Here is a 26,397-nt window from a genome sequence, read left to right as displayed (position 1 = left end):
GCTATGGAAGACTTGTCTAGCCCTGCAGGCTTCTCCAAGTCTGACCCTCTGGAAGGAGAGCCCAGCACAGAGGTGGGGATGACATACAGCCACCCAAGCCTGGAAGGGAACTCCCCACTGCTGTCAGCAGGATGCCTCAAGGTGGAGGCTGCTAATAGACCCTACAATTTGCCTCATCATCTTTGCCTAACCTAAACTAATCCTTTGTCCCCCTCACTTCCTCCTGTCCGGATGCTTAGCTGACCAGCAGAGACGGCAGGGAGCTTACTGGCCCTGGTGGAGTTGGAATGCAGAAAGAAAGGCTGCAGTTCAGCCTCCACTTTGGAGCAACTGGTTCAGTGGTTCCTTTTCTGCAGATTTCCTTTCACTTGGATACCAGAAGGCTAACTCAGCAGACGTGACCATGAATGCTCAGCCTGCAGCACAGCCAGGAGCCGGTCCATGTGGGCCTCCAGCTGGAGGGGAGGCCAGCGGCCTCTGCGGGGGCCCTTTCTTCCCGAGTCACTCCCTGTATAATGGTCTCCAGACAACAGTGTTCAGTTTCAGACCTTGGGACATTACCATTAACAGCCCAGGGATTAACTTGCAAGATCCTGTTCATGGACTGTTGAGGAGGATCTAAACCCTCTAAAAGGAGATGCAAAAATCTTCATCTGCATTATTTTGGGTGGGAAAGGCCTTCCATGGGAGACTTAAAATGCTTCACTACCCTGAAAACGTCAGAACCACTGCAGATTTGGGGCAGCCCTTCATCCTTTGTAAAAGTCATTCCTGGCACGTGCTATGTTGGCCGTCGGGTGGATGACTGGCCATCTCTGCAGAGAGAAAGATGGGGGATATACAGGGAGCTGATTTTTCTGTGCTTCTTGGCACAAAATCAGCAAGATACACTTGATCAGAATTTCTTTTGGGATGGAAGAATCCAGCAGGTCAGAGCTCAGAAGGCACAGAGCCCTGAGGGCCCACAGGTGAGGGCGGGTCAGGATGGCCGCAGCCCTGCCCGGCCTTAGAGACTCACCAGGCTCACACAGCTCCCACCTTGCTCCTGGCACCCTGGGTCATGCCCTCCAGGATGGGACCACTTCAGGGCCACTCCATTGTCCCCCTATTTAGCTATCTAGCCTCTTGGATGGATATTCCAGCCAACACCCCATTATACAAGAGAGTGAAGTAAGGCCTAGACATGGAAAAGCAACTTGAACAGCATGAAACAGAAGCAGGGTGAGAACCAGAACCCATGACTCGACACCAGTCCAATGCTTTTCCAGCAGCCCCATGGTGGCCCTGGGCCCACCATCCTAATACATGATGCAATGTGCCTACGAAGTGACAAGCCAGACTTCTGCACAGTAGTGAAAAGTGCTTTTGCTTGGCGAGCATACGTCATTTGGAAGCTGCCTTGCAGTGGGTTATCCGGGCAGCTGAGGAAAAACTGGCTTGAACAGAGATGCATCCCCAGCCCGTTGCCTTCTCCCAGTTGGGAACGTGAAACTGAACTGAACCCCTGGCTGAAAGCGATCCTGGGGCCTGGCGCTGTGCCACCTCCCTATTGTGTTCACAACGGTACCTGCCAGGCCCACTGGGACTCCTGGCCCCTCTGCCTAATCATGCAAAGCCAGCTCTGGCCCCTTGGAGTGAGGGTATTGTCTCCTGGGTCCTCCACCCCAGCAAGGGAGCCCAGGTGAGTAGGTGGGGCAGGGAGCATGCCCAGTGTAGGCAGAGTGAGGAAAGCACAAGTCTCCTTTATTGAGCATCTGCAGGGGCACCTCAGCACCGACCAGGCAGCGGGAGGAGCAGCAAGCAGGCAGGAGGTGGGCACAGGGAGATGCCCGTTCTCACTTCCAGTCCTTGAAGAATTGCTTGAAGATGGGACTCTCGCGGCCCTGGGGCAGAATCTCCACCTGCAGGGACAGCAGGAGACAAGTCTTGCTCATGAGGTTGCCGGGGAAGGCCGGAGCCACGGAGGAGGGTGCTATGTACCAGGCCTGAGTCCACATGCCCTCCAGGCCCAGGGTGCTCCTCCAGGTAAGCCAAGAGATGAGAAAGATGACGGGCACACGGGCTGAGGAAACGCTGCTTCAAGGACATAGGCGCACAGGCTGACAGATGCACCAATTGGACATGAGCCGTATCAGCTCCCCTTGGAATGACTTGTGGAGTCGCAGTGCTGGGGTGAGAAGCAGCAGTACCAGCCAGGGACAAAGGCCCAGAGGAGGTGCACGAGCTGCCTCTGCCCCACACCCTCTTAGAAAATAACATATACTTTTAAATTCTGAAGGATCAAGAAGGGCTTTCCCACAGGGAGGGCCTGGTGGGGAGGCCCAACGATTCCTGACTGCACCCGAGGCTTTCTGCTTGCTCTTCTTGTCCAGTCTGAGGGCAGGAGGCCATGGGAAGGGCCCCGAAGGCGGGTTTGGGCCCCGGGAGTCTCCTCACCTGAGTGTGTGGGGCGTACCGCATGCGGGAGATGAAGCCCTCCGCCACGTGGAGTGCTGCCTGCCGCTCCTTCTCGTTAGCTTTTCGCCCTGGGTCATAGGAGATTTTTAAAAAAGAGCAGGGACCCTCTCTAGCCCACATCCCATCTTTCTGGAAGAAATTTCAGGAGGTCCACAGCATAGCTGGCCACTTTTAAAATAAATGGGCCAGGAAGTGGTAACAATGCCGAAGAGCTCTTTGGAGGTATCAAGTCAGCCCTGTGAGACTTCTCCCACTGGCAGCTCCAAGCCAGAGGGAAACTGCTCTTCTGCCAGCTCTAAGCATCAAAACCTTCTGCTCGGACCAGGGCCCCAGGGAGAGTCACGAGAACTAGTGTTCTCCTGGCCTCCATCGTTAGAACCATAGCCCCCACCCAGGACCCCTCCTGAGTCTGCTGAGTGTAGCGTTATCAAGCCTTCTTTGTACAACTGACTAGGACAAATGGGTGTGATTTACTCCAGTCTTACTCCCAGAATGCCACATAGCAGACATCAGCCTAACAGTTATGCCAACTAAGCACATGAAAAGGAAGACCGCACAGCCATCCATTCCCTCCTGTATGCAGTCCTGTTAACGCAAAATGGTCTCCAGCTTAAGGCATTTTTCCAAGACAACAATGTCATGGAGTCACTTGTGGTTATATCCACCAAGACTTAATATCTAACCTCACTGCAGTTTCAGCCTCTCCCTGCAGGAGAGTTTTAAAACCAATCAGTCTGGAATTTCCTGGTCAGCACTAGTGAGATAATCTGCCTGCTAAGACCCCCGGTCTTCCCCTAAGTACACGTGACCTTGCCTAAAATAATCCACTCTTTTGACTTCCTTGTCCCATTCTCTTTCTGCCTGTAGACACGTTCCATTTCGTACAGCTCCTCTGAGCACCCTTTCTCTTTACTAGATGGGATGCGGCCTGATTCATGACCTTTAAATTTAGATCTTTACTCAGGTGAATTTTTATTCCTTCACACTAACTGCAGAACCAGCTCAAACTGACCTTACCCTGTTTCTAACAAGATACAACAACTCAGAACAAAACCATGAAGTCATGCAGCCAAAGCATGCAGGGGAGAATTCTGACCTTCCATTACACCCAGAACCAAAGTTTTGTCTCAACCCCCAACAGAACCAAAAAGCTGGGACTTGACCGGAACTTGATCCCCAGAACCCTTTAAGAAGCGAAGGGTCCACTATCCAGGAAGATCCGGTCCTAAAGCCTTCCCACTGAAATCTGCCCAATAGCACTTCCACATACCTGCCTGTCCCTTCCTGAACCCCTTAAATTCCACCCCAAGCCCTTGATCACGGAGACAGATTTGAGCCTTGCCTCCTGTCTCCTTGCCAGTCAGCTTCGCAGCAAAACTTTTTTCTTTTCTGAAAAGTTGGTGCCATAGTTACCCCTCAGCCCACCTCACTATGGTGCTGGGTAGAGGGGATACCTGGGTTCTAACCTGTAAATTAGGGACACTCCAGCCTCTGGATAAAGGCCTTTTAATTGTTTATGCTGATCAGTCATTTTAAACCACAGAATAAAAAAAATCACGATCTAAAAAAAAAAAAAAAAAGGCAGGTGCCACAGTATTTGCTTCTATGCACGAGAAAGTAAGCCTTTGCTGGGTAAAGCCAGCCAGGCTATAAAATGCAGTTAGCTACACTGTATCTCAAATTAGTGTGCTGTATCCTTCCTGTGATTTAACCAGCTACCTGAGATACTTCTCCCCGCTCCCAAGTTTCCTGTTTTTTTCTCCTCTGGTTTCTTTCCAAAATGGTTTGGTTCTTCACTTGGGGTTAAATACGAGGTGTGATCAAACAATATGGTGAATGTTTAAATTTAAAAAAAAATTATTATGGGGCAGCCAGGTGGCTCAGTTGGTTAGAGTGCACTGCTCATAACACCCAGTTCACCAGTTTGATTCCCACATGGGCCAGTGAGCTGCGCCCTCCACAACCAGATTGAAAACAATGACTTGACATGGAGCTGATGGGTCCTGGAGAAACACACTGTTTCCCAATATTCCCAATTAAAAAAAATGTATTACAGTAAAAGACACGTTGCCATTAATCCTTCTCAAAATACTCCCCCTCACTTTGAGCACACTTATCCCATCGTTCTTGCCACTTTCTGAAGCAGTTCTGGAAGTCCTCTTTCTTGTCTTTAGTTGCACTGTCATGGCTGCCTCGATGTCCTGAATCGATTCAAAACGTTTACCTTTCATGATCATTTTGACTTTAGGGAAGAGCCAGAAGTTGCACGGTGCCAGATCTGATGAGGACACACCATAATGTTTTTATTTGACAAAAACTGCAGTACCAGAAGCGATGTGTGACATGGAACCTTTCCGTTGATATAAAAAAAATACGATGAATGCTGCTGCCAAAGTGCCATCCAATGGAAAGGCAGGGATCTTCAATACGGCTGAGAGAAGGTGTGTTTTAAAGTGTGCCATAAGTCATCCTCCATCATGACAACACTTCGTGTCACACATCGCTTCTGGTACATGGCAATTTCTGTCAAATAAAAACATTAGTGTGTTCTCATCCACCTTATTCACTGGATCTGGCACCGTGTGACTTCTGGCTCTTCCCCAAAGTCAAAATGACCATGAAAGGTAAATGTTTTGAATCGATTCAGGACATTGAGGCAGCTACGATAGCGCAACTAAAGATTCTCACGAAAGAGGACTTTCCAGAACTGCTTCAGAAAGTGGCAAGAAAGATGGGATAAGTGTGTTTGAAGCGAGGGGGAGTACTTTGAGGAGGATTAATGGCCATGTGTCTTTTACTGTAATTTTTTTTTTTTTATTTAAATATTCGCCATATTTTTTTATCACACCTCATACACTTTTGTGGGCCTCTGAGAACCACCCATGCTTGGAATTGGTTCCATGGGGAAGGCAGGAGGGAAAAGGCAGCCCCAACCCCCACTTCCAACACACATACGCTTTAACTGAGAAACCTGCCAGGCAGCGTGCTGCTCCAGGCCCTTCCCTGCAGCGACAGTATTATTTATTGCCTAGTAGCTGCCATCCTTAGAACACCTAACACTTCTCTATCTTCCTGACCAGGCTGGGGCTGCGAATTTCTCTTTGCCTTGGTTGACCCCACAGCTATTTCTTGAGGAAATACTATACCATCAAGATGCTAGAGACAATACTGTTGCTGCTTTCAAGAAGTTTATAATTTGGTCAGGGAGGTAAGTAAGACATGTTCAAGAAAAGACAAGTCTGGAGAAGATAATAAGCTCCCAGTATCACTCAGACACTCAGTTCTGTTTCAACATTTCAGAGTCAGACCAAAGAACAAGCTTCAGCATAACAGTGTTTATCTCTTAGAAAAATAAGTTCTACCAGTTCACTACCCATTGTATACAGTGAGATTTAATTTCTCTAAAATTTCTGTCACACCTCAAGGCAGAATGTCAGGATCAGTGGCCCCAATGACCCTGAAGGCCTAGGAGTGCTCTGTGTCAGTGTCCCCAGAATGTGGTCCCTGGACCTGCAGCAAGGCCTGGGAGCCAGTCAGCTCTGCAAATCCCCGGGCTCCAGCCCAACCTAGTGAATCAGAATGGGAAATAGGGGGGGATAGGGGAGGGCGAGGGCAGCTACCTGTCTTCACAGGCCCTCAGCCCTTGGGTGATTCTGAGGCATGCTCAAGTTTCAGAATGTTTGCCTAGAATCTAGGGAGTGGGGACAGCAAAGAGAAAACCCTCAGACTAGATGTCAGGTCTGGAGCATCCAGGTTCTCTCTCGGAGACTGTCTTTGGAAAGGAGCCAGGCAGGCTGAGCCCTGCAGGGTCAGAGCAGGCTGGAGCAGAGAAGCCACACGTACCCTTCCAGATGTAGATCTTGCCACAGAGGCCGTTGTCCAGCACAAAGCAGTCATCAGGAATCAGAAGCTCGAGGGCAAAGGGGCTGGAGTCGGCCACCTTGGTCAGGTTCATCTGTCCAGTGGCATCAGAGACCTGGGAGAGGGTGTGTCAAAATAATATAAATGCAGCCACTTTAAAACGGAGCCAGAACTGCCATCCCAGAGGAATTGCTTTGAACAGCTTATACCTCAAACCTTTAGAATGTTAAACAGGGCAAAATAACCTTTGGACTAGGCCTAAGCAACATTGTGTCTCAAATAACTGTTTACAAAGGCGACAAGAAAGCAAATATGATGACGATCAGACCAAAAATGAAAAACAGTCTTCAGAATTAGTATCACTATGTTATCCCCACCTTCCTTCTATTGAAGTAATTGCTCCCTTTCTTCCCTTTCTCATAAATTCCGGTTGCCTTTGTCTCCTAATCAGAACACTATTTGGGTTTCTGCCTGAATCAATACATCCATAATAGCTATTCTTTTGATCTCAAATAAATACTTATTGCCTCTCATTTTGAAGGCCTTTTTATTTTTCGGTTAATAGATGAACAGTGCTGGATCACCCTCTTCCTCCCAACACACAGCCCTAACCTCTGCCCAAGGAGTAGGCTTAGGCTGCGTCCCTGCACCACCGCCCCCACCCACCACTCAAGCCCCAGGAATAGACAGGGCACAGTGAGAACAACACTAACAGGCAAATCCCAGGCAGCCCCCACCCCTCCCATCACCCTCATCAATGATTCCATTTGGAAATTAAATGGATTCCAAATTACAAATAAATGCAAAGAATTCAAACAGTAAAGCTCAACATCTCCTTCTCCAAGAAGGGCATAGAATTGAAGTGGCATTTATCTCCTCAGGAGGGCCCGACATCTGCCCACTTCCCATCCTCTTCTCACTCCTAGCCCTAGATAAACCACCCCGGTGCCCGGCCCAAACTTCCCACTGCTCTCTCCTCTTCCTTCAGCCCCTGGTGCACCAGGCTCCCACCTTCTGCCTGGTCCCAGGGCAGACCCGGAATGCCCACCTTATACAGAGCTGCGGCCTGGGCATTAGTCTGGTCAGCTGTGAGGTCTTCTTCGGGATTGCCTTCCTTCAGAGTGGGCTTAGAGCCCAGGACCTGCAGGGGCCAAGGGCAGACCAGGTTTCCAGGGATTCCTGGGCACCTGTCCCAGAACTTCCCAACCCATCACACCCAGGGCCACTGCCTCTGGTGGGGCAAACTGTCCCACACAAGGGCAACGGCAGAGGTGAGTGAGGTCTGGGTCCAAGCCACCTCACCTACCAGGCCACTGGTCCATCTGCCCACAGGGGCACGTACTTTACTCTAAATCACACCAAGCACCCTATGAGCTAGCCACAGCCCTGAGCAGTGGCCCCGATGCCCCCGCCCAGTCCTCCACGGGCCACCCTCATGCCCCACAGCTGAGCACCGCTTCTCTTGGTAGCTTCCAAGCAGGGGCCACCCACCCCAACATCCCCTCCACCTGGATCATCTCGGCAGGCTCCTCCCCATCTGTGACGATCTCCACCTGGGCCTTGCCCTGCCGCTCACTGTCCCGGATGGCCAAGGCCAGGTCCCGAGCCTTATTGCGCTCCAGGATGTTGGATTTTCCACCACACCAGACAAAGATGTTCTGAAAGGAAGTGGGAAGCTCGCGTGAAAGAAGGCAGGAGGAGCCACAAGGCTTCTCTGAGGATGGCAATGACATTCTGTGTTTCTCTGCCCGGCCCCCCATGTCCCTCCTGCTTTCTTTTCTCCATAGCATATATTTCGACGTCTTTATTGTGTTTATAATCTATCTCCTCTGACTAGAAAGTAAGTTTCATTAGGGCATGAGTGTCCTGTGCTGTGTTACTTTGCTTTGTTCACTGCTTTATGCCCAGTGCTAAAACAGAGACTGGCACGTATTTCCGCACAACGTATTTTTTTATTGAATAAATGAATGGGTGAATGCTGTCATTGAGCATCCTGCCGGCACCCCTGCCAGGCACAGCCCTCATCACCTCCCCTGAGCTGGTCTTCCTGCCTCCATTGCACTGCTTCTGGTCCTCCTTCCCAACCCTCCTGGGTTGACCTTCCTGCCCGAAGTCTTCAGCACCATCAGATGTGACCCAGACTCCTCGGTCAGTCTCCTCATGACCTGGGTCTCACCCTCCTTAGCAATTTGCACTCCCAGGGCTCCTGTTCCCACCCTGCACCTGCTATCAACATGCACGTCTACACCCCACCTCAGGGCCTCAGCTCACCGGTCCTTTGCCTGGAATGACATTTCCCCTCTGGGAAGGTCTAGTCAAATAGCGCTTCCTGGGACAATGGCTTTGGAGCAGGCTAGAGAGCCCCTCCCTGCCCAAGGTCCCCCAGCACATGTCGCTGCTTCTCTTAGAGCCCTCATCACATCCTGCCACGGACTACGGCAAGTGACAGGCCACGTCATCTTGTTGCCTCCCCAGGGCAAGCAATTCGTGGTCCCTGTGCTGGCTCACAGCCGGCATCAGATTCACTGAGTGAACGGATGAGGGAATAAATGAACAAACGATCTGGCAGGCAGCTAACTGACAACTACAGTGGTCTAAGAGAAGGAGGGAGGAGGCTCCAGTGTTAGAGGCAATGGCTAGACAGCAGAGGGCTGTTTCTATCCTTCCAAATACAGGGATATTTCTAATGGCTGAAGTGGTCCCACTTGGAATGGAGTTCTAGCTTCTCAGATTCTCTCGCTATTCCCTGGCCTCCTGGTCCCTGCCCTTGTAAAAGAAGAGTGCTCAGTCCTGCCCTGCCATCTACCTGGCCCAGGTCCAGGATGAAGCAGTCCCCAGTGTTGAAGCTGTCCCAGCTCAGCGGCCGCTCGGTGGCACGGATGTTCTTCTTCCCCTTCACCTGGTAGAGTTTCCTGGCAGCAGCCGGGGTGGCCCCTGGGGAGGTCTTGTGAAACGCTGACTCCACTCCGCCTTCCTGCAGCCCAGATGGCCAGCCTGAGTGGGCTGGCGTGAGACCCGGGGCCCTCCGTACCCCATCCCACTGGGAGACGGGCAGAAAGGTGGGGAGGACCCAGCCCCAAGGACGCCTGGGCCTTTCGCAGGGTAAAAGGCAGCTGGAAGCGGGGGCAGGCTCTGAGAAAAGCTGCATGGAGGGCTGACCTGGTACTTGAGGCCCTTCGGGAAGTAGCTCATGAAGAGGTCGGACTCGTTGCCCTGCACCTCTCGGTGCTGCACTGGCCTCTCCCCAAGCAGAGTGTTGAGGTGCACCGCCAGCACGGCGCAGGCCCCCTGCTCATCCCGGGATGACTGCTGGCCTGGGGCGGTGGGAGGGGGCAGGACCAGGCCCGTGAGACCCATGCCAGCCCCAGGGCCCCAGTCCCCTCCCAGCCCTGAGCCCCTTACCTATCCACAGGTGCAGGTGGGAGAGCTCTTCCGGGCCATTGTGCAGCACTAGGTAGGAGTCCCCCGAGAAGAAGACACCCTGGTTCTCCCTGGCCACTGGCACCGGCTTCAACTTCTCCACCCGCCACACGTGCAGGCCAGGGTCTTGCACTGAGGCCAGGAATGGAGAGCTGCTGCAGGAGGGGAGAAGGTTGGCAGTGCCAGGGCCTCTGAGGAATGGCCCCAAGCAGAGAGACCTGCGCAGGACTGGTGGCTGGGGTATGGGGAGTAGGGTGGCTGGAATGAAGGGCAGTCCTTGGAAATGAAGGAGGGAAGGGTGAGAGGGGATGGGGTACACAGCCTACCTCTGGGGGATGGGTGTGTACATGCTGTTTCTGGATCTGGAAAGACAGAAGAAGCCATTATTATTACACATGCCATGACAACCACCTTTCACATTGGTCTGGGAAGGCCCTTCCAGGAGGCCAAGTGCTTTCATATTCATCAAATACTTCATTTCAAAGACCCCAAGAAGAGATTATCCCTGACTCCATTATGCCGGCAAAGAAACTGAAGCTCAGAAAGTCCAAGTCCAAAGTCACCCAGCTAGTGAAAGGGTAGGGAAAACCAGGTCTCTGGCTCCTGGGCCAGCGTCTTCCCCTTACTGTGACCTTTCACCCACACCTCTGTTCTGCTTCCAGACCCCTCCCTCTGGGCATTGCATGAGGCTGGAATACAGCTCTCTGAGCAATAACTGCTTGTATAAGAAAAGTCAAAAATCAATGACTTAAGTTCCCACCATAAAAAGAAAAAAAAACACAGAAAAGAAAAAGCAAATTAAATCCAAAATAATCAGAAGGAAAAAAAATAATAAAAATAAGAGTAGAAATTAATAGAAAACAAAAATAGAGAAAATTATAGAAGCTGGTTTTTGGGGGGAAAAAGATAAAGTTGATGAACCTTTAGACAAACTGATCAGGAAAAAGACACAAATTCCCAGTACAGAAACAAGAGATGACATCACTACAGATTCTACAGATACTAAAAGGATAATGAGAATATTACAAAAACTTTATGCTGATATAGTCAACAACTTATACGACACAAGCAAATTCCATGAAAGGATACAAATTATGAAAGTTTTAATATCTATTAAAGAAATTGAACTGGGGGGCCTGCACTGGCTGGGATCGCTATAGCTGGGGCAGGGCCTTCTCGCTTGCGCCCCCCGTGGGGCTGCGCAGTGTCCCACTGTGGCCTGCTTCCGCCAGTGTGGGCACGCACCAGGAACATGCCACCTACTGCTGCCTGTGGGTTTTGGGCAGAGGTAGCTACGGGAAGGGTGAGGTGACGCTCGTGAGGCACCAGTGGGACGGCAGGCAGTGTGTCATCAAAAACCTGAACCTCCGAAATGAGGTTAACACGTCTTCCCCCACTCCAAAAAATTTCCAAGTGCAGATATGGTCTACCAAAAATTTAAGGAAGACATAATACCAATTCTACACAAACTCTTCCAGAAAACAGAAGAGAACACTTCCCAATTTGTCCTATGCTGCCAGCATTACCCTGATATAACAAAAACAGATAAATATATTATAGAAAAGAAAATTAGACTAGTATCACTCATGAACACAGACACAAAAAATACTAACAACCTTTTAGCATATGGAATTCAGTAATATGTAAAAAGGGTAAAACATCTGACTGAATAGGGGTTTATCCCAGGAATGCAAGCTGTTTTAACATCTGAAAAACGATCAATGTAATCCACCCTATTTTTTTTTGGTCTCAATTGATGCAGAAAAAGCATTTAGCAAATTTCTGTATCCATTCCTGATTTTAAAAAAAATTTTAGCATTCTTTAACCTGATAAAAGGCATCTACCAAAAATAAAGAACAACAAAAAATAAAAAAAACAAAATGAAGAAAAAACTTTACAGCTAACGTTAAACTTAGTACCTTCTCTAATTCTAAACTCCCTCCCTGGGGTATTTCCCCAGGCATCAGCTATCATTTCTGTATCCCCAGCTCCTCTCAAGTGCCAGGATGATGAACATCATCTTTATTCTGTAGGTCAGTGATAGCAACCTTTTTTGGACAAAAATTATTCAGGGGGAAAAAATGTTAAAGGCAAGCACTTAAAAAATATATTAGCCTTTTAAAAATTCAGCAAATGCAGTAGCTACAGTTTCACTCACTCTCTTTCTTATATGTTCCTATTACTAGAGGGGTTTTTTTTGTTTGTTTTTTTGTTTTGGTTTAAAATGCAGAGCTAACACCAGCAAGCACTTCAACACAATTCATGCTTTTTTTCTAAGGTGAATCCTGGCATTTTTGTAAGGTTAGCCCCAGTGGTACAGGGTAAGGGCCTGGGAATTTCAGGGTAAAGTGGCAAAATAGCACCATTAGTAGATTCTTGGGGGTTTGGGAAGCAGGAGGGCAAAGAAAAATCTTTGGAGGATGAATGGAAGAGCAGAGCGCGTTGAGTCTGAGTAGCAAACAGGGAGTAGCAAACGGGCAGTGGTTAACGGATGTAAGATACCACGTGAATTATGACTTTCCTTTTCCATGCCTAACTTACAACACAGCTGAAGGCAGTTTTTGGAACCACATGTCCCCAAAGGGGGGAAGCATGAGGAGGAAGTTTGAGGGGAGGGAAGCTTGAACATTTCTCCTGGCCACAGAGGGTCACATGCTGTGCCCACATCCCCTGCAACAGGCAGCAGTCGTCTGTGACTCAGGTCGGAAGAGATGAAGGGCTGCCCCTAGCCCAAGGCTGGGGAGAGCTGGGGAACAGAGATGGTGTAAACAAGAGGGCCAGTTATCAGCTTTACTATTTTTTCATGCTGTGTTACCGATCTGAGAGCTCACGCTATAACTCAAAAGCAGGAAGCCCACATGCCGGGGTTTCCAAGCCTAGGAGAGCCACTGCAGAGTTTTGATGACAGGGGTTTGGCTGCCTGCTCCTTCGTCACCCTAACTCTCTACCCAGGCTGCCTGTTAGAATCACCTCAGGATTTTATAAAAACATGGATGCCCAAAACCCATCCCGGAGATCTGGATTCCAGAGGTCGGGGGGGCCCTGTGTGTCAGCATTTTGAACATACGAGGTCTGACAATTAAGTTCACAAACTCATCCTAGAAAAAGTGCTAGATACCTCACTGCTGAATATCACTGCGGTCACCTTCGAAGCACTCCCCTTGGGAAACTATGCACTGACGCCAGCGCCTAGTCCACTTTTAAAGCAATTTTGGAACTCTTTTTCTGGAATGGTCATCAGAGCTGTCATAGTATTACCTTTGATGTCCTTACTGTTATCAAAATGTCTTCCTTTCAATACTTCCTTCATCTTCGGTTAAAGAAAGAAGTCATTGGGGGCCAGATCAGGTGAGTAGGGAGGGTGTTCCAATCCAGCTATTTGTTTACTGGCTAAAAACTCCCTCACAGACAGTGCCGTGTGAGCTGGTGCATTGTCGTGATGCAAGAGCCATGATTGTTCGTGAAAAGTTCAGGTCGTCTAACTTTTTCGCGCAGCCTGTTCAGCACTTCCAAAGAGTAAACGTGGTTAACTGTGCAGTTGGTACAAATTCATAATGAATAATCCCTCTGATATCAAAAAAGGTTAGCAACATCGTGGCGACAAGTTCGTGAACGTGTCAGACCCCGTATGTTACAGGTGATTCAAAGCTGCCAGTTAACTGTCCAGAACAGGGTCTCACACTTACATGCACATCAGAATCATTTGGGGGCAGGGGGGTTGTAAAAAAATCCCAATGCTCAGGCCACATAACAGCCCAGTTAAAATCAGACTCTCTGGGGTGGAGCCTGATATCAAGTGTTTGAGAAGTTCCAGGTGACGCTACTGCTGGGTCAGGGCTGACATTTCTGCTGCCCCATCAGATCCCTGCCCCACAGCCTTCTGCTCCAGGCTCTCACAGGCAAGGGTCCGCATGACTGGCCGTTCACTCCCTCCTGTCCCTCCCAGCCCCTCTGCCCAAGCCCACAGCTCCCTGAGCCGCCTCAGTGGGCACCTCCACCCTCACCTCCATCCAAGTCCCTCTAGCCCTCCAGGCCCATATCAAGTTCCAGCTGGCCAAGGAGCCCTCCAGGGCATTCGTTGGCCTCAGCCTTCTCTGGGAGTTCTCCCAGCCCTCTCATCTGGGAGCATACACTTCAGTCCCTGCTTGCAGGCTACCTTATAGCAGGACCTGACAGCTTCATGTCTCAGCCAGAAGGGATATGTCTGATATTCCTGCCTTCCTCGAGTAGCCTGACAGGGTTCATTCAGTTCCATTCAAGGTCCACACTGGGAGCTTGGCACTGGGCAGAATGGGCTGAGGAGCACAGAAATGAAGACTGACAACAACCCCATGAGGTAGGGAGCCATCATAACCAGTGGGACCACAGATAAACATCCCCTGGGTGGGGGATGTCACAGAATCATAGATATCAGCTTTAGAAGGAATCTTAATGCTTAGCTAATCCTACTCCACATCTGCCTCTCAACACATACCCATACACACAAAGCGCAGAAATCCCTTCTGCAGCATCCCCCTCCATCTCTTCTTGAACACTTCTAGTGATGGGGAACTCACCTACCCTCCACGCAGCCTCTTCTATACCTCTTACGTCACAGCCTTTTCTTTTTCCCACTCGGCCATAGTTCGGTGAGTTCTGGGCCTGCCATCTTCCCTACTAGATTATAAGGGCCTTTGGGACGGGGACTGTACTTTGCCTTTCTAGATCTAGCTGGAAATTCACACTATGCCTGGCACCCTGCAGGTGCTCAGAGAATGCATCTGATTAATTGGACTTGCTGGGCTCCGATTATTAGACCAGATGGAGCCTGAGAGCACAGGATTTCAACAAGCTTGGACAGGCTAGAGTAGCCCCCACAAAGAAAGCAGAGGCTAGGAATCCAGTCAGATGGTCACGGGGCTGTGGGTGGGGGAGGATGCCTGTCCAGGAGCCTGCCTTTGAGGACATTCTGGGGACCCGGTGTAGCCTGGCTGACATGTATGCCTTTAAGGCACTGCTAGCCGGCTGTCCTCAGGTGGTATCTTTGCTCTTCTTAGACTGATTCCATTGATTCCTAACAGATCCTTTCACCTTACGGTCCCTGTTAGTCCCTAGTTGAGACTCTTCTCCCCCAAAAGGGATGGAGAGGTGAATGTCAACAGAAAAAAAGGACAACAGGGGCAGACAGGTGGCTCAGTTGGTTAGAGCGCGAGCTCTGCGCAACGCGGCTGCCGGTTCGATTCCCACATGGGCCAGCGAGCTGCACCCTCCACAACTAGAATGAAGTCAATGAGCTGTCACTCAGCTCCCCGGTGGCCAGATGGCTCAGTTGATTGGAGCGCGGGCTCTCAACCACAGGGTTGCCAGTTCGACGCAACTAACAACTGCAACTGGACCTGGAGCTGAGCTGCGCCCTCCACAACTAAGATTGAAAAGACAACAACTTGACTTGGAAAAGTCCCGGAAGTACACACTGTTCCCCAATAAAATCCTGTTCCCCTTCCCCAACAAAATCTTTTTTTAAAAAAAAAAAAAAAAAAAGGACACCAGATGCTCCCAGCCTGGAACAGGGGCATTCTTGAGAGTTGATCTCCAGAGGCCTCGTTTGGCAACTGGTGGGCCAGTGCTCTTTCCCCTGACACCAAGTAGGACCCCTACCCTTGCCCGGCTCCACCTTCACCTCCCTCCCCCATACCCCTTCCAGGAAGCCTGCCAACCGCAGCAGGGGTCTTATTGAATATGCAAAATAATGGACTGGAATTCAAATGCTAGGCCTGCTCCAGGCCCTCCCCCAATCACTCCAGCCCACCTATCTAGTCACACCATCATCCTATCTTAGGGACAGGTATCCTCAAATCTGAATGCACTTCGGGTGGAGAGAAGACCTTCAGGAGTCCAGTTACTCGAAGAGGTGGCCTCTGTCAGGTCAAGCCCCAACCCAGGAGTTTCTCACCAATATGATCACAACCGACAGTCCTTCAGAGCAGCTGAGAGGCTCCGTCAGATAAGGTACCTGGAGCCTGGTGGGGAGCTGCCAGGCCAGTAGGCTGCCAGACCTGGTCCTGGACAAAGCAGCTTCCAGAAATGTGAGTCTTTTCCAGAACTTGGCAGCCAGCCCTCACCTGCCCACCACAGAGGGTCCTGGCCAGCCAGCACCCAGCCCACTCTCACCCTTCCGCAGCTGTGCTTCCACTTCTGCTTTCTAGGCTCTGCTTCCTAGACCTGCCTGCCCCACCCCAGCCTCTCACTTCCCTCTGACTCCTCCCACGCCGTCCCACCCACCTGCCCCACCCCAGCTCCATCCCCAGCCCTTGCTGAGGCCAGGCTGGCTATTGGGAGGCACCCACAGGGAGGCTAGAGGTCCACCCCAGCCCCAGGCCTCCCCAGTGGCCTCAGCTAGCTCAGGTCTCTCCCACAGGGTCAGCATCTCGGGGTCCATGGCCTGCAAGCAGAGCCACACACACGCAAGGAAAGCCACCAGGGGCCTTGTTCCCCACTCACCAGCCTCAGGCAGCTCATCTGCCCACCCCAGGCTCCGCTACATTAGTCACTTTTCCTGGGTGGGGTCACTGGCTCAGCAGTGATTTTTCCTTCCTCCAGACTTGTCTTTTTCCTTGCTCTGAGCATTCATTTGATTGTTGTTGTTTTTTTAAGCTCAGTTCTGAGCAAGTGGCTGAGGCCGGGAAACATTCTTTACTGATTCTGTAGTGTCCCGAATACCGAAGGCCTTTCAAGTCGACCCTCAGTCAGCTTTACATTCCTTCACCACACCTTTACTATCTGTCACACAATCGTGACTGTTGCACTAGGCCCTTTGAGGGACAGCAGTAAGTGTGGTTCTGGATTGAACCGGCGGCGACCATCTTGCCTACATCACCTCCTAGGACCCTAGAGCTAGTCTGGTCTAACCGGCTTGCTGGCTTTCCAGAGGAGGAAACTGAGGCCCTAAGAGCACAAGTGACTAGTCCACCATCACACAGGGAGCAGGAGGCAGAGCAAAGGAAGCTTCCATTCCCTTCTGAATCCATGTGGAAGAATGACGTGGATGGAGTCCGTGTGTGCTCCAGGAGAAAGAGGGCACCCAATTTCCAGTCACACATACACACGACTCCTCGGCCAGGACTGACCCACCGATCCTGGACACAAGCCTGCCCTTGCCCTGGGCAGGTCAGCAGGGACCCCACCCAGGGGCATCCGTGTGGGCAATGGAACTAAATTAATCCATGTTGTAAAATTCCCAGAGCAAGACAGGAAGTTAAATATTCTCTTCAAAACAACCTCCAATTCTAGCGGGCATCTGAGTGTCTCCATGACCAAACTGCTGGCCTTAAAAATTAGGTAATCTGGGTTGGAACCCCAGCAGGGCCTTGTCCCCACCAGAACCAGAGGTTGGGCAGAGGCTGAGTAGAGTGGGCAGGGTTGGATAGTTTGGCTACTTACTGGCTGCGCTTCTTCTGACAAGTGACTTAACTTCCTGGAGCCTCCCTGTACCCTATCTGTAAAATGAGCATAAAAATAAATGTGAAAATCAAATGACATCATATAATTAATGAGCAAATAATAGATGCTTAATAAACCTAGACTTCTTTTTCTTCCCAACACTGAGAACTTATTAGGAAGACCCCAGTAAATAGGCTCAGCATCTCGGGAAGGAATGTCCCTGTCCCCTCCTCCAGCTCTTGGTGTAGGGCAGGAATCGCCCCCCCCTTACGACATCTCCACTCCCACCCAGGGCGGTCCACGACACTGGTCTGCACCGGTGCAGAAACTGGGGGAGGTCTCAGGTCCCGGCCTCTGTGCGCCCACCCGTGGCACAAGGATGAATACGACTCCTTGTTCTCCACACTTAAGCCTCACCTACCTAGCTAAAGGTGGCCCGTCACCACAGGGAAAGGTTTGCAAATGAACAGCGAAACAAAGAGCAGGTCACTCAGCCCGGGAGTCTCTGCGCCCAGTAACTCTTAACAATGCACCCGCTAATGACATTATCTGGTAACAAGATTTTAAAACTTGTTTTTACCAGACTGACATTTTTCCTCCCGGTACGGTCACCCCCAGCAGGAATGCTCAGATTTTGGTACAAACGGAGTACAAGAAAGCTTTCTCAGCACGGGCCCGCCCTCTCCTGCCCCTCCTTACTGGAAGCCGCAGACGTGATTAAACACGCGGGGGCGCCCCAAAGAGAGGGGGGAGCGGGGCGCCCGGAGGAGGCGGCCCGAAAGCAACCTAGACTCTACGACCCCCAAAGGGGGAGCCTAAGTGCCCCGGCGGTCAGACCCCAAGGCGCTACTTGCCTTCCAGAGCCTGGCCGCGTTGCTGAGACCGCCTTCTCCGCCGCCCCCCGACGTGAGCAACTGGATGCGGCCTGAGTGAGTCAGAGGGAGGGGCTGGCCGGCCTGAACCACCTGGGGGCGCCCCTGAAAACAGGGCAGCCATTGTCTGCACCGGAAGCCAAGCTTTTTGGAGGTAAGACAGCACTTGGCTTCTAAATGGGGAGAGCCATGAGCAGCAGGCAAACCCCACAAGATGTCAAGTGACAAAAGGCATCAGAATCAAGGCTTAGCCCTTGGCTCCCTGACACAGTTGTAAGAGGGCTTTTTCCTTTCTTGGGAAGCAGCTTCAAAATTTCCAACCAGCTTGAGTTTTTTCCACCTAGGGTAAGGGAAGCAATTCAAAGCCTGGTTCAGCCCTTTGCCATCTGTGCGAAGCTGGGCAACCTGAGGAATGTTTAGAGACCACCTTCCCTCCCCTCGTCCTTCCTCCCCTGACCTACTGCTCACCTGCTATATATCCCTCCTATGAGACGGCAGTGAGCCCTCACTCTCTCCGTAGTGCTCCCCCAGGTGCTCTAGGCATGGAGGCCACTAAGCTCTCTGGTTCTGCAGCCTCCAGGAGAAAACTTTTCAGCCACACCCACTAGCAAAGGCGGAACTGTATCCATGGGCAGCCCACTTAGTCAGCCCTGGCCTGCTTCCAGACAGCTACCAAGGCCTTGGTGGCATTGTCCTTCCAGAGCATTCCCATTTTCTGCATTTTTAGGTAAAATTTACAGTGCAATGCACAAATTGTAAGTGTACAATGGACGAATTTTGACATATGCAAACATCCAATGTAACTCACATCCCTACCAAGGTATAAAACACTTCCACTACAGCCACCCCCAGAATGTTTCCTGACCACCACTTTTTCTTGTCTGCAACATGTGCCTCTTCACAGGGACCATGTCAGTTTGTCCTTGTGACCCTAGCACCCAGCAGAGCACTCAGCAGGTAAAAGACACTCCAAAAAATTACATTGATGTTTTAACAGATTAGAGAGCAAAATCTCCACATTGTAGTACTGCTCTGTCACCTTGGGAAAGTTGCTTAAACAGGTTCCTTGCCTGTGAAGTGAGGAACAATATCCCAGCTCTCCTACCTTGGGGTATCGTGGGGATCCGGTGAGACAACTTATGTATGGTAGGCTCTTTGAAAAAAGGCCTGGACACATGCAGGGTGCTGTGACAGTTATTAATAAACTCCTAGGACAAACATCTGGCTGAAAGAAACTGGGAAAGGAAGGCATCAGACACTGATTTCCGGTCTTGGCTGCTTGGTTTCTAGCCAAGGTCTGAGGATGCACAAAACAGCCAGCTTTCTGCTTCTGTGTCCATGGACCCAGGCTATGAACCAATTTCCAGGGCTAAGAATTTCCTGAAGTTGCAAATGATTCTCCCTAAGTGAGTTCTCCCTACCTGGCTTCTAACTACCCTGCCACATGGCCCTCTCTGAGCCTCAGTTTCCCAGTAGAATGCAGGCACTAGAAAAGTGAGAGTCCCCTACAAAAGAGTGAGTCCCCTTCTGGCTCCTGGCTCCTCTGGCTCCAGTCTAGAGGCGCAGCTCAGGCCCAGCTGTTGCATTCCCTCAGCATATGGGACTGACCGGGATCTGTCTCAATACTCGATTCCTAAAAATTGCAACGTTGAAATTCTCCAAAATATTCCTTTAAAAGCACTGACTCATGATGCTTCTAGCCTTTAAATTTGATCTGCAATGAATTTTTCTAGATCATTTCAACCCGTTCTGAGGAATGGCCAGGGGTCTGGATGGCCATATTTTTTGCATAAAGTTCAAGATTCGCAAGTTTTCTGTTTGTTGTTTTGTTTTTTAAATCACTGCTGGGTGCTCAGGGGCATCCTAGACAGTGACACCCTGGAATTCCTTGGTAACCTCTTGGAAAAGTGGGACTGTCCAGTACAGTATGAATGAGCATGAGCCAGCCAGAAGGAGCATTGTGATGGTGGGGAAGGGCACTGAGTGATTAACTGGTCCCCAGGGAGGACACAAGAGGACAGGTTTACTCCTCAAGACCAATACTGATTCCTCATCACCACTGTAAGGTCACGATAAGAGCTATCACTGTTGAGGCCTGGCACTGTCCTTTACATGATTTTCTCTCATTTACCTTCTAAAGTAGATCATCTTACTATCCTCATTATACAAATGATGAAATGGAGGCAAAGTTAGGTCAAAATAATTTACCAGAGAATAGGTTGGAAGCGAGGTGGGGGGACCCCATGACACTTCCCCCCACCAACACTCAGCGCCTACAGCCTCCTGAGGTGAAGCTGGGCTGAGATGGGCCCCCTCCTCCCCGCCAGGCCCTGCTCTCCCTCCTCCCCTTCCAAGGCCCACCCTACTCTCAGCACTGAATGCTAATTCCAGCTGTGAGTCCTTTCACATTTACCTCTGCTCACCCTTTAGATACCTTGGTTATTATTATTATTTTCTGAGCTTTATTTCAAAATATAGACTCACAAAAAGTTGCAAAAATAGTACAGAATAGTGATACATGCTACAACCTGGACGAATTTTTAAACATCACGTTACGTGAAAGAATCCAGTCACTAAAGAGCACATGTTACATGATTTCATTTATATGAAATATCCAGAATAGGCAAATCTATAGGAACAGACAGATTAGCCGCTGCCTAGGGCCAGAGGGGTTGGGGCGGTTTAGGGAGTCACTGCTAATGGATCCAGATTTCCTTTGGGGGTGATGAAAATGTTTTAAAATTAGATTGTGGTCATGGCTGCACAAACTCTGCGCGCATGTACTAAAAACATTGAATTGTACACTCAGTAAAGCTGTCAAAAAACAAGTGTTGGGGCGGCCGGATGGCTCAGTTGGTTAGAGCGCGAGCTCTGAACAACAGGGTTGCCGATTCAATTCCCCATAGGCCAATGAGCTGCGCCTTCCACAACTAGATTGAAGACAAGTTGCTGCTTACCTTCCAGGGGGGCGGCCGGATGGCTCAGTTGGTTAGAGTGTGAGCTCTTAACAACAAGGTTGCCTGTTCAATTCCCGCATGAGATGGTGGGCTGCGCCCCCTGCAACTAAAGATTGAAAACGACAACTGGACTTGGAGCAGAGCTGTGCTCTCCCAACTAGATTGAAGGTCAATGACTTGGAGCTTGGAGCTGATGGGCCCTGGAGAAACACACTGTTCCCCAATAAAATTTATTTTAAAAAAACAAGTGTTGGTAAGGGTGTGGAGAAAAGGGAACTCTTATGCATTGTTGGTGGGAATACAAATTGGTGCAGCCACTATGGAAAAATTTTGGAGGTTCCTCAAAAAATTAAAAATAGAACTACCTTATGACCTAGCAATTCCATTTCTGGGAATTTATCCAAAGAAATCAAAAACACTAATTCAGAAAGATATATGCAGCCGTATGTTCACTGCAGCATTATTCATAATAGCAAATATATGGAAACAACCAAAATGCCTATCAATAGACGATAAAGATGTGGTATGTATACATATACAATGGAATATTACTCTGCCATAAAAAAGACTGAAATCTTACCATTTGTGACAACATGGATGGACCTAGAGGGTATTATGCTAAGTGAAATAAGTCAGACTGAGAAAGACAACTACCATATGATCTCACATGTGGAATCTAAAGAACAAAACAAAGATTCATAGGTACAGAGAACAAACTGATGGTTACCAGATAGGAAGGGGGTTGGGTGAAAAAGGTGAAGCGATTAAGTACAAATTGGTAGTTATAAAATTGTCATTGGGATGTAAAGTACAGTATGGGGAATATAGTCAATAATATTGTAAAAACTATGTATGGTGTCAGGTGGGCACTAGACTATCGGGGATCACTTCATAAATTATGTAATGTCTAACCACTATCCTGTACACCTGAAACTAATATAATATTGAATGTCAACTATAATTGAAAAAAAATTCATTGGATGTAAAGTACAGCATAGGGAATATATTCAATAATATTGTAATAACTATGTACCATGTTAGACTGGTAATAGACTTATTGGGATGATCACTCTGTGAGATGTATGAATGTCTAAATCACTATGTTGTTTTGTACACCTGAAACTAATATAATGTATGTCAACAGTAATTGAAAAATCAATTTTTAAACATTAAAAATAAAAACAAAAGGGTTTTGTAACCTTTAAGTGTCCATCCTTGACCCATTTGCATCCAACTTAAAAAAAAAATAGTATAGAGAGGTCCCATGCCTCTATTACCCAGCTTCTCCTAATGGGGACATCTTACATAACTATAGTAAGTGTACCTTCCCCTTTAAAGTGGGGCTCCTGAAGGCCCAGCTTTCCCCAGTGCTTCAGGTTCAGATCCTGGCAATGATAACACTTCACCCATGCCCTGCCCTGGGCTTTAGCTTACAAAATACCCCCACCTCACACATAAGGCCCATTTGACCCTCAAAGCAAATCCGTGGGCTAGGGTCACCCCATTTCTTTGTTTTCTTGCTCACAAGATACTTCCTCCCACCATGGGCTCCCTCTGCAGAGTTGCCAAATTTAGCAAATAAAAATTTTATCTAATGTGCCAGCCAGTCCTGGAATGTGTTTGTTCATCATTTTGAGACAGCACTGATCACAGAATCTTAAGAATTGAAAGGGCTCTGGACCCTCTCCTAGCCCAGCCTTGCCCACCAGGCCTGGGCTGAGCCTCCCAGGCCTAGGCCTCATTCCAGCGTTTTTCTCCCGCCTTTCCACTCCACGCTGGCTCTGCCCCTCTTGTGCCTTAATTTGCCCATCTGGAGGCTGGTCCTGCATGCACCTGCAGATACATCGAGGGGCGGTGGACCAGCGGGAAGGGAGCCTGGCTGGAGTTGGGAACTCCGCCAAAGGCCTTCTTTCCAGATCCAGGGCATACAGGAAAACAAGGAGTAAGGATGGCTCCACTCCTGGCTGGGCTCTGGCGGGACATCCACTCAGGCCCTAAATACAAATCCCAGCAGGAATGGGCCGCGGGGCGGGGCAGAGGAGCTGCGGTCTACGATCCCTACGCCAAGCCTAGGTCCAATGGGCCATCGCGTGCGAGGTCAGGAGGACAGTAACGCCACAGCGGACTTTGGGACACACTCACTGACACAGAGACACGCACGCGCCGGGTGCGCCGGCCCCACACCCCATGAACTACAAATCCCAGCAGGCAGTGGGCTGCGGGCCGGGGCCTCGAGGAGAGGAACTTTCGCTACCGGAAGAGAGCGTTCTGCGCGGTGGGATCCTGCTTGCGGGGTGGGCTCTCCGCCTTTGGAGGTCGGAGTCTTCTGTCCCCCACCATCCCGGTTCCCTGCTCCTCCCTCCCAACAAGGCTGGGACTTCAGGGGAAGGGCGTGGTGGGTGGGGGCTTGGGCCCGTCACCTGGGAGGGACACAGGGCGCCTCCCAGACGTCTCCTCCGTCTCCTGGAGCGAACTCCCTTTTCCTGGAGGGCGGAGCAGCCCCAACCCAGGGGCAGGACTAAGCCTGTTAGGGTCCCTTGATGGCCTTCAGGCCTGGAGAAGCCCAGGGAAGGCTTGGGTGCTCCCTATCCTGGGATGTAGGTCCGGATGTTCGGGCAGCTGTGTTTGGCCGCTCTCAGCGCCCTGCGCGCCAGGCATCAGCTTTACGTGGCAATGCCAAGTAAGGCTGAGAGGCTGCTAAGAAGTTTATAACCAGGGCACTTTCATTCATTGTGCTCTCTCTCAGAGTGCTCTCTGCTCACACCGCAGAGTGAAAGCGCCAGACCTCTTGTCCTAGCTTCCCACGTTACCCAGGGATCCTCTGCGGCGCTGCAGAAGGGACTTACCCAAACCCTTTAGTGCCAGTCAGGAACTCGGGTCCAGCCTGCTCCGTGGGATGAGCTGTGCTGAGGACCCACTTCATTCACCCTCTGGGGCCTGGGCAGTCTCTCTCCAGAAGCCTCTTCTCAGCTGATTTCTGGCTCCCAAGTGGGGATTCAGGTTACACCTGTATCGGGAGCAGTGACACCACAGTGGCCAACAATACATTGGACTTTGTGTCTCCAACCCCATTTTCAGCTTTTACACTTTCGGTCTTGTTATGTACTGCTGTGTCCTTAACCATCAAGTTTGACAGGAAAAGACCTAGTTTGTGAAGGTATAACCAGGTCCCTGTCATGTCAGATTTTATTCTTCTCTAGTTAGGTCGAGTCCAAACACTTCCTAGAAATATTCCATTTAATCTTGGAACAGTTAGAAACAAGTCCAAAGAGGATATTCCAAGTAGGTGGCCCAGATTCCATTGGTAGCAGGAGTGGGGGGTCATGTTAACTGGTCAGGTGGTCTCTAAGCATGCCTATTTTTGCCTGGGAAGTTCTCAAAGGCTTGGTTTTCCAAGTATTTCTGTTAAGACAACTAGTCTTTTGTTGAGTAGCCTCTCTGTCCCTAGACACAAAAGGTAGATACCATGGAAACTGGAGCCATTGCTTCAGTCCCTCTTTAAGAAGAGCCCATTCTCTCCTGGGACAGTGAGCTTCTGCATTCCAGGGCTTAGCACCAGACTTGAATCAGTAAGAGCCTGTGTTATTTGCCCACGATGTGCCAGAAGCCATTTAATGCCTATCCCTGCTTTCTGAAGATCCAGGCAGCAGGGTGCAATTAAAGTCACAGGGCAGTGTTATTAGGTCATTACAGAGAATGTGGCTAAGGGTAAAGTGCACCAAAAGTTGGGTTCTTTCCCCTTCAGGATTTTGAGAGCCACTCAGGAACATATATGCGTATATTCTGTACATGGAAGTACCTGCACCCACACTGGTTACACATCCTGATGCAACTACAAGATTCCCATTTTAGCAGAGATATCGTTAGCACATGAATGTTTTCAATAAAAGTTTGTTAAAACTGGCATTTAAAAATCAAACAGAAATTCATTTTAATACCTTCCACGTATAGAGGTATTATGGTTGAATTTTTATGTCAATATCGTTTATACATATTTCTAAAATGTTGCATTTATATAGGACTTCACAGATTTCTGTCGATTTTCGAAGGTCATTGCATCAATAACAGGTGATAATTAAACCTGTGTCGGTGGTCCACCAGGCCACGCCCCTTCCTTCTGCTTGTTCTGGAGAAGAGGCCGCCACGCTTCTCCCCACCACCAGGGGTCGCCTGTTCCCGTAGAACCACTGCTCAGGTCTCTGTAGCAGCCCGGGATTGGGTGAGGGCTTTGGTCCCGTGTACACAATTAGATTGCCTTGGCCGGAGGCCCAGCCTTCATTTCCGCTTTGGTCTCTGCTGTTCCGTTGGTAAAGATGGGGAGGATGATCTCAGGGCCCTCAATGCCCATCAAGGAAGGATGTGGGGATGGAAACACATCCGGTTGCGGCAGTGCCTGGTCTTTCCTAAGAGGGAGGGAGAAGGCCACGCCGGGTTGCCGGGTTTTCTTGTCTCTTCCGGATCACGGGTCTTAGGAGAAAGGAACAAGGATGCAGCGGGAATAGGAGATGCCTGGCTCCCTGGCTCTGAACTGAAGAAGAAAGCCTAAGCAGTGCGGAATTACATCTGGCCAGGGAGTTGAGGGATGGGAAGTGGGGAGGGGGTGGAGTGCCAAAGCCAGTGGGGGAGAAATACATGCCCCCCCACACATACCACTCAGGAAGGTAAATAGAGGAGAGGTAAATAGAGGAAAGGAATAGTAGGATGAGGGCAAGATAGGTCAAAGGTACCCAGGGAAGAGTCCCTGGTAACCCATCTGCATTTAGAGAAGGGGTTATTTGCAGGTAACAGCAAAGGCCTTAGGACACTGTCCTCAGTCTAGGTTTGGGGGTTGGTGTCCGATGTGCAGGAAAGGAGCAAGCCATGCACCTTTTAGAGGAGAGAGACCAAGGATGTTTGCACAGAAGCGGGCTCTGAGTAAGATTTGAATACACAGCTACAACACATATTTTTTGAGAGTCTTACTATTTGCCAAGCTGTGAGCTAGCCCCTTGGAATTTGGCTGTGAACACAGACACAGTTGCTACCCGTTTAGAGAGCTTACGGTCAAGTGGGAATCTATAGTCTAGTCCTGAAATAAACCTGTAGATTTAATTGTGGTGGGAGCCCACAGAGTGTGGGGGGACAGACTGCCTTGGTCTGGGACCCCTGCTGAGGGTCACTTAAGCTGTGGCCCTAAGGAAGGGGGAGGAAAAGGGCCAGTGTTCCAGCAGAAGAATGGCAGGTACACTGCCCCAAGATAAGAAGGAGCCTGTTTGAGACTAGAAAGGGATAAAAGAAGCCCTGTAACATTGTAAGTGTTTACACCTCACCCAGGCTTCCCGAATACTGGAACACCTTCTGGGCTCTCTCCTGGGTAGAATCTGAGCAGTGAGCTAATGAATCAAATGTAAAGACAACTAAAGAAGCTATG

General features: G+C 49.9%; 1 protein-coding gene across 16 annotated transcripts; it reads right to left on the bottom strand.

Moving 5' to 3' along the window:
* Window positions 1-1,722: 1,722 nt before the first annotated feature.
* On the bottom strand, window positions 1,723-23,997 carry CAPG (capping actin protein, gelsolin like). 16 transcript variants are annotated; one of them, XM_033125513.1, is made up of 11 exons: window positions 23,834-23,933; window positions 17,159-17,214; window positions 10,065-10,100; window positions 9,721-9,893; window positions 9,478-9,632; window positions 9,125-9,292; window positions 7,827-7,976; window positions 7,367-7,459; window positions 6,301-6,433; window positions 2,437-2,525; window positions 1,723-1,901 (listed from the first exon to the last, which is right to left on the bottom strand). In XM_033125513.1, exons 3-11 carry the CDS (start codon window positions 10,085-10,087, stop codon window positions 1,836-1,838), a joined length of 1,050 nt encoding a protein of 349 aa, XP_032981404.1. In that variant the 5' UTR covers window positions 10,088-10,100; window positions 17,159-17,214; window positions 23,834-23,933; the 3' UTR covers window positions 1,723-1,835. The 16 variants fall into 16 exon arrangements, with proteins under 16 accessions (XP_032981404.1, XP_032981406.1, XP_032981413.1 ...); XM_033125515.1 differs by lacking the exon at window positions 23,834-23,933 and adding an exon at window positions 20,988-21,013; XM_033125522.1 differs by lacking the exon at window positions 23,834-23,933 and adding an exon at window positions 18,499-18,612 and having other exon boundaries at window positions 9,721-9,890.
* Between the last annotated feature and the right edge of the window lie 2,400 nt (window positions 23,998-26,397).

This window comes from Rhinolophus ferrumequinum, chromosome 13 (genome assembly GCF_004115265.2).
Source record: "Rhinolophus ferrumequinum isolate MPI-CBG mRhiFer1 chromosome 13, mRhiFer1_v1.p, whole genome shotgun sequence".
Classification (NCBI taxonomy): Eukaryota; Metazoa; Chordata; class Mammalia; order Chiroptera; family Rhinolophidae; genus Rhinolophus; species Rhinolophus ferrumequinum.
This window is presented reverse-complemented; position numbering and strand designations above follow the sequence as displayed.